The sequence below is a fragment of the Mesoplodon bidens genome (assembly GCF_964165515.1).
Source record: "Mesoplodon bidens genome assembly, chromosome: 20".
NCBI classification, from domain to species: Eukaryota; Metazoa; Chordata; class Mammalia; order Artiodactyla; family Ziphiidae; genus Mesoplodon; species Mesoplodon bidens.
Genome location: NC_138181.1, coordinates 12480331 through 12488089, shown reverse-complemented (window position 1 = coordinate 12488089; position 7759 = coordinate 12480331). Strand labels below are relative to the sequence as shown.

At 62.7% G+C, this 7759-nt stretch overlaps 1 protein-coding gene across 1 annotated transcript; it reads left to right on the top strand.

Annotated features, from left to right (window-relative positions):
- The first annotated feature begins 960 nt into the window (after positions 1–960).
- On the top strand, positions 961–5607 carry ZNF703 (zinc finger protein 703). Its single transcript, XM_081221054.1, has 2 exons — positions 961–1745; positions 2754–5607. Exons 1-2 carry the CDS (start codon positions 1509–1511, stop codon positions 4281–4283), a joined length of 1767 nt encoding a protein of 588 aa, XP_081077180.1. The 5' UTR covers positions 961–1508; the 3' UTR covers positions 4284–5607.
- Positions 5608–7759: the final 2152 nt, after the last annotated feature.

The window sequence follows — 7759 nt, the reverse complement described above, 5'->3', positions numbered from 1 at the left end:
GCCTCCGCTGGCCGCCAAGAGCAAGGAGAAGTGGTCTCCCCAGAGGCCGGTGCACAAAGGGCCAGCTTCACCTTCTGATCGGCGGACCAGGAACTTTAATGTCCGGACAAGGACTATGTGAAACCTCTGCCCGGTGCGAAGCTGGCAATGCATACTTCATCCAAGAGGCACGGGAGGGAGGGGATAGGGTGAAGGAGGATACCGTTATTTTTAATAAAAAGTTTTTAATTCCGAAATTCCCCTGGGAAAACCTAGTGCATTTTCCCCCGCGAGAAGAAAAGGATGGGGGTAGGGTAGACGTATCTCTGGAGTTTGCATCGACGTGCAGCACTCAGAGAGATTCCTCCCTCCCCTGGGATGCTGACCTCTCCATGGTCTCCACCCTACCCCCAATAGCAGCTAGGCCGAGTGCAGTGAGAGAATTTTACGCCTCTAAGCAGAACGCCGTAAGAAACCTGAAACATACCAAACATCTAACCTATAAATCAGTGCGCAGGCACCTCGCGCCCGGCGCATCCTAGAGGGGCGCACCGCCTAGGGAACCGCGGCTTATTGCGACCATCTCACCCCGGAAGGGACACCTCAAACTTGCAGGCTTTGGACCGGACTGGCTCAAAGTTGTTGGAGCGGTTTACGCCGCGTCCCGAGAACCGTGGCTGCCTCCGAGGCTCGGGCGCTTCCAAGTGAGGACACACGGGAGAAGCCAATTAGGGGAAGAGAGCTGGACCCGAGCAGAGCCGGGACTGAGCCCGAGCAGAGCCCGGAGCAGGACCAGAGCAGAGCTGGGGCTCTGGAGGCGCGGCCCGCCCCTAGGCTGCCTCCCGGAAAGGCTTGGACTTGGCAGTGCCGGAGCCGGCGCCAGGAGCTCCTACCCCACCCCCAGCCCACCCCGCCCCACCCCAATCCACCCCACCCCACCCCACCCCAGACACACACGGCCTGCGGGTGACTGCCCCCGCCAGCACCACCCCCCGGCGGTGCGAAGCGAGAGGGCAGAGCGACAGGAAAGCCAGCGGAGGATAGAGAGCAGAGCCCAGGGTCCCGGAGAAGTCCCGTCCTCTCTGGGACCCCCGGGGCAGGGGCAGCCCAGCTGGGGGGAAGGGAGGACTACGGCGGGTGGTAAAGGCCGAGGCGGCGGGTTCGCGGGCGAGGCCCCTTTAAGGCTCTCCCCTCCCACCGGCGGCGCCGGCCTCCGCCCGCCGCTCTCCCCGCCCCGGGGTCCCGGCGAGAGCTGCGATTGGGCGGGCGCGGCGATCCCTTTGAAGTGTAGCTGCCGATCGCGGCTATTTGACGTGCGGCTCGCGAAAGGCGAAGGTTTTTGTGTTGATCGCCGGGGCTAGCGGCGGCGGCGGCGACGGCGGCAGCGTCGTCGTCGTTGGAGGAGGGGTGGAGGCGCAGCGACTGCTGCACCGCGCTCGGCGCTGCGGAGCGAGCCCACCCGCCCCGGGAGCTCGCCTCCCGGTGCTCCCCCTCCCTCCCCGCCCCCCCAGTGGCGCTGCCTCCTCCAAATGAGCGATTCGCCCGCTGGATCTAACTCAAGGACACCCGAAAGCAGCGGCAGCGGCGGCGGCGGGAAGAGGCCGGCAGTGCCGGCGGCGGTGTCCCTCTTGCCTCCGGCGGACCCCCTGCGCCAGGCGAACCGGCTCCCTATCAGGGTCCTGAAGATGCTGAGCGCTCACACCGGCCACCTCCTGCACCCGGAGTACCTGCAGCCGCTGTCCTCCACTCCCGTCAGCCCCATTGAGGTCAGTCCCCTGGTCGCTGCCCGCCCTGCGCCGGCCCCATTCCGCCCACCACTGCCGGGCCCACGGCCCTGCTGCCTGTGCCCCGGGGCTCGGTGCGACCCTCAGATTCGGCCACACTGGCGGACGGAGTGAGGAGGGACGGAGAACAGAGGGGTTAGAGCCCACCCGGTTCTCGCCAGGCTTCTCAGGGAAAGGTTCCCCTTCCACACTCGCTCTTCGGAGCTACGTGTTTTCTCTCGGATTGGGTTTGCTCTTGGAATCTCCCCTGGGTCCTTTACTTCTCCTGGGCACCCAGTCTCCAGGCCAGAGATGATCTCTCCTGGGCCTTTTCCGCCCGCCCCCACCCCCACCCCTCCACCCGGGTTTGTTCTCTCTGAAGCCCGATCGGCCCCGTCCCACGCCGCCTCTGTCCCATCCGGTTAGAGTGCACTACGCCCAGGCACTCCCGACCCCAGGTCTTTCTTCCTCCCACTTGCCTGGGTGCCCTCCCCGGGAGGGAGGGGCTATGAAGAGAGCGCCAACGGCAGCCCTGGCTTCAGAACGCGCTTCTCCCGGCTCCTACCCCGCGGCGCCACCGCCAGAAACCCGTCCCAAGCGAAGTTCCCCAAACTGAAGGAATAAGTTTTAACCCGGGCCCAGAGGCGGGGGAGATGAGAGGGCAGGAGTCGAGTCACAGCCCCTCCCCCAGCCCCGAATCCAGAGAGGTCACCTTCTCTCGTGGTGGCCTTTGGTGGACTATTTCCACTGCCCATTCCCCGGGGCCTACGGCGCACTCCGGGACCCGGTGGAGCGAGGGATCCCACCGACGGGCAGTGTGAGCGCAGTTCCGCCCAGCTGCCCCGCCCGCCCGCCAGGCCCTCGCAGACCCTCTCCCCGAGGCCCTCCCGCCCCGTCGCGCCGCCTTGCGTGCTCCCCGCGCCCACCCCCCTCCCCTGGCGCCCCGCTCGCTCGCTCCGTGGGTCTCTGGTCTCACCCCCGTCTCCCTTCCCTTACCACTGTCTCCCACAGCTGGACGCCAAGAAGAGTCCTTTGGCGTTGCTGGCCCAGACTTGCTCGCAGATCGGCAAGCCGGACCCGCCGCCCTCGTCCAAGCTCAACTCGGTAGCGGCGGCCAACGGGCTGGGAGCGGAGAAGGACCCTGGCCGCTCGGCCTCGGGCGCCGCCTCCGCGTCTGCGGCGCTCAAGCAGCTGGGGGACTCCCCGGCCGAGGACAAGTCCAGCTTCAAGCCCTACTCCAAGGGCTCTGGAGGCGGCGACTCCCGCAAAGACAGCGGTTCCTCCTCCGTGTCCTCCACCTCCTCCTCCTCCTCCTCCTTGTCCCCAGGAGACAAGGCGGGCTTCAGGGTCCCCAGCGCCGCCTGCACGCCCTTTCCCCCGCATGGAGCGCCGGTCTCCGCGTCGTCGTCCTCGTCCTCCCCCGGCGGCTCCCGGGGCGGCTCCCCGCACCACTCTGACTGCAAGACCGGCGGCGGGGGCGCCGGCGGGGAGCTGGACAAGAAAGACCAGGAGTCCAAGCCGAGCCCGGAGCCCGCGGCCGTGAGCCGAGGCAGCGGTGGGGAGCCGGGCGCGCATGGCGGCGCCGAGGCCGGGGCCTCCGGGCGCAAGTCGGAGCCGCCCTCCGCGCTGGTGGGGGCCGGCCACGTGGCGCCGGTGTCGCCCTACAAGCCGGGCCACTCGGTGTTCCCGCTGCCACCCTCCAGCATCGGCTACCACGGTTCCATCGTGGGCGCCTACGCCGGCTACCCGTCTCAGTTCGTGCCTGGCCTGGATCCGAGCAAGTCTGGCCTCGTGGGAGGCCAGCTGTCAGGGGGCCTGGGCCTGCCCCCGGGCAAGCCCCCCAGCTCCAGCCCGCTCACCGGGGCCTCCCCGCCGTCCTTCCTGCAGGGATTATGCCGCGACCCCTACTGCCTGGGAGGTTATCACGGCGCCTCGCACCTCGGCGGCTCCAGCTGCTCCACCTGCAGCGCACATGACCCAGCTGCTCCCGGCCTGAAGGCGGGGGGCTACCCGCTGGTGTACCCCGGGCACCCGCTGCAGCCCGCCGCGCTCTCGTCCAGCGCCGCCCAGGCCGCGCTCCCCGGCCACCCGCTCTACACCTACGGCTTCATGCTGCAGAACGAACCGCTGCCGCACAGCTGCAACTGGGTGGCGGCCAGTGGGCCATGCGACAAGCGCTTCGCCACCTCGGAGGAGCTGCTCAGCCATCTACGGACTCACACGGCCCTGCCCGGCGCCGAGAAACTTCTGGCCGCCTATCCGGGGGCCTCGGGCCTGGGCAGCGCCGCCGCGGCCGCCGCGGCCGCCGCCTCCTGCCATCTGCACCTCCCCCCGCCGACCGCCCCCGGCAGCCCCGGGTCGTTGTCCTTGCGGAGTCCACACACTTTGGGCCTAAGCCGGTACCACCCTTACGGCAAGAGCCACTTATCCACAGCCGGGGGCCTGGCCGTGCCGTCCCTCCCCACAGCCGGACCCTACTACTCACCATACGCGCTGTACGGACAGAGACTGGCCTCAGCCTCCGCGCTCGGATACCAGTAACTACAGCCCTGCTTCCCTCCCCAGCCTCCTCTCCTCCCCGCCGCCGCCTCCCTTCCCCACCCGCCTCCGCTGCCTCCTCCACCACTGCTTGTCCCTGCCGGACCCCCGCCCAGACCCCCCCCACCGGACTGTGTATTTATTTACTGTAATGTTAGCTTACAAGCTGGGAATATAAGTGCATTAACGGCCCACACGAGTCAATGGTATGCAAAGAGTCTGTTCCCCCAAATAATAATATTAATCACACAGGTAACTACATGTCCCCGGTCCCTCTTCCTTTCTTTTCCGTTTTTTCTTTTACTTAGATGTAAGTTTCCGATTTTTTTTCCCTTTTGCGCTTTTTTTTTTTTTGATTGGTTTGGTTTTATGGGGAGGAGGGGGAGTTGGGGGTTCTTTTTGTTTTCCCTTCCTGGGGAGTTTCTTGCATGCTTAACCGTTCAAACTACACTTCCTCCTTCTCTTCTCCCCTCCTTTTCCCTTCATTCCTTCTTGTTTCCATCCATTTGAGGTTCTGTTTTTTTTCCTTTGTACAAGTAACAGAGAGGAGGTATTTTTTGTAACGCATTTTGGGGTGCAGGGAGCGGCCTTGGGAGCTAGAGGTCTTGCCCTCTTTATGGACCTGGAACTTTGCTCTGTGACCCCTGCCCTGCCACTCTCTCTCCCTAGGCTCCTTGGTCTGCGCCCTGGCCCCCCAGATTAGAGCCTTGCTCCCCGATCTTGCTCTGAGCACGAGTCAGTGGCCGGAGAGGCGCCTCCAACAGAGCCTTTCTCCTCCCAGACTCTTCCAGGCCCCAGACACCGGGTGGTCACACTGCCTGATGGTGAGGGGCCCACAGGGCTCACTTCACTGAAGTAAAAGTTCTAGAAGGCCCTGCTGGCATGGAACTTTGCTCTTTAGAGTTTGCAAAGTGCTTTTGTGGTCATTGTATTTCTCTGGCTGTTGTGGCTGTGGTCCCTGTCCTGGCGATGGGGGCTGGGTGGGTGATTCTTGCTAGATCTTTCCAAAGCAGACCAGTGGTAGTATCAGCTGGCAGCATAGCCTTGTTAGCAGCATTGGGGGAGTTAGGGAGCACACGGATCACAGCAACCCTGGTGGCCCCCTCCCAGGCCTGACCCAAGAGTCCCCAAAGTTGGCCGTGGGCTCCCTCAGTTACTGGGATTGAAGGCTCGGCCCCGGGGTCTTCACCCGACACCCTCCCTCCCTCCCTCCCTCCCTCCCTCCCGGCCTTATGCAGCTGCGCAAGGGCTGCGGGGCCTGTTTGGGATGAATAGAGCTCTCCCTTGGTAAGACTTATTTTGTTAATAAATGGAGTACTTAGCTATATTCACACCGTGGTGTGTTTCTCTCTTGCCTGCCCCACTGACCCACTTCCAGACGCCTAAGCAGATGCCCTTCTTTTGTTCTTGTTTAAAACACCTTATGGTTTCCTTCTCAGATTTCCGTTCAAGGACGAGTTTTTAATGCCTTTCCTCAAGAAAGCAGGGGAGAAGAAAACAAAACTTCTGCCAACGCGTTGCAAATAACATTAAACGGCCCCTTTTTTTCCAACTTGGTTATTTAGCTCCCAGCCTCACTTCGAAGGCCTTGCCATTTCCTGGGGACAGGGTGGAGGGAGTGCGTAAATGTGGATTTTCCTCTGGGCCTAGATTCGAGGTCCGAGGGGCCGAGAAGGAAACCAGGCCCCAAGATCAAGAGACTCGGCAGCGCCGCCCCGGAGCCCTGCGGGCGAGCAAAGACGACGTGCCTCTGGCGCCACCAGGTGGCGGAAAGGCGAGCGACTGTCGCCAGCCCCGACCGCGCCTTCCGCGCTTCGCACTCCAAAGGGGGAGGATTTTCTCTCCCTGACGGTGCCTTTTATACACCTTGAAGCTGAAGGGTAAATGCACCTGTTGGGAAGGGTGCTTCTCAAGGCTTGGGGACTCCCCAAGGCCAGCTCTGGATTGTGGACCCCAGCCGTCTGCGCCCCCAGAGACTTCTCTGAGCGGGGTTTGGGTTTTGTGGAGAAGGCGCGGCGATTACTCGGGACCTGGAAGCCACCCTCGGTGCCCGTTTTCTTGAGCTCGCACGATTGACACCCGCTTCTGCATCCTCGAGCAGGCCAGAGTTGGGGTGCCGTTTATCGAGATGGTGGGAGAGGGCCGGGGCACCTCCCCACTGCCCGGGGAGTCCGAGGGCCGGAGGAGAGGGCCGTAGGGGCCCGGGGCCTATGCGTCCTCCCCGGGCTAGGGGCGCACCCCCACCCCGAGGCTGGCGCCGCTCAGGTTCCGGCTGCAGGACGCCCGGTGCCCACCTCTCGGGGCGCGGCGGCCCAGGGCGCGCGGGACCACCCGATGGGCGCACTGCAAAATGCCTGCCTCGCCCCCTCCTGGCCGTGCTCCTCTGCGTCGGCGCCGCGCAGCTTTGGGAGATGCTGCTGTTGCAGTTCGCGTTGTTTTGCTTTACTTTCTCCGTGAGGAATGCGGCTTGGGGGCAGCTCCCGCTCCGCAAACTGTGTGCTTCTGAAATGTCCCTAGACCCAGAGGTCAAGTGCGGAAGGAGGCGGGAGGGACGCTGCGCTCTCTGAGCTCGCTGTCTCAGCCCACAGCCGTCCCCAAACTCCTTTAGAGAGTCACAGGGTGGGTCTCGGCCTCCTCCGGCATCATGACCTCGGGATTTGACAGAACCTCAACATATGATGTTTCTGAAGGGGGGGGGGGGGTTGGGGCTTGCGGGGGTCGCCCCTATATCTTTGTTTCTGGGCAAAATTTCTCCACTAGTCAAGGGAACCTCAGTCTGCTTCTGCAGCAAATGGCAGTGCTGGAGTAAGACCCTGTGTGTGTCGCAGGGGAAGGGGCCTGGGCTGCTGGCATCCTTGCGCACAGGGCGGGGCGGAGTCAGGGAGAGGCTGGATGGGCTGGAGAAGTCGCCCTGAGAGCAGCTCAGGGTCTTCCTGGGGAATCATCCTTATGCAACTTCTCAGAGTTCAAACTGGCCCAAAGGAAGCTTTCAAAGACCTGAAATGTAGCAACTCGCTTTACTTTTTCTCTTTCTCTGTTGTTTTGTTGGCTCTTGGTTATTTTATTTCCCATCTTCTCTTCCTCTGAAATCCCTCTTTCCTTCAGATACCTTTTTTGGTTGGTTTGTGTGGGGTTTTTTTAATGCCTGCTAGAATTGCTGGAAATTGCTCCCTCGGCAGGGGGACTTAAGCTTTTCTCTTTCTTGAACTGGGTCTTCAGACCTCCTACCTAAGGACCACAGGGCTCCCCTGGTTGGGACAGCAGAAAGGGAGAGACTCCATAACTCCCAAGAGCAAACTCTCCATATAGCAAAAGAAACTTCTCTCTAGGTGCTTGGCTTACATGGGAGGTGTGAGAATGCAGGTTACAAACTCCTCAGAGGATTGAGTTTCCCCCAGAAAATGTATTATCGGCCTTTGCAGACCAGGAAGGATGCCGTTGGCCTGATTGGAAAAGGCTGTCACCAACTACCATTGTGA

Excerpts from the sequence above, each read along its gene's own strand:
- ZNF703 (XM_081221054.1), top strand. The coding sequence starts at position 1,509 with ATGAGCGATTCGCCCGCTGGATCTAACTCAAGGACACCCGAAAGCAGC. Across the intron at positions 1,746-2,753 it reads CTCCCGTCAGCCCCATTGAG|CTGGACGCCAAGAAGAGTCC; the intron begins GTCAGTCCCCTG and ends TGTCTCCCACAG.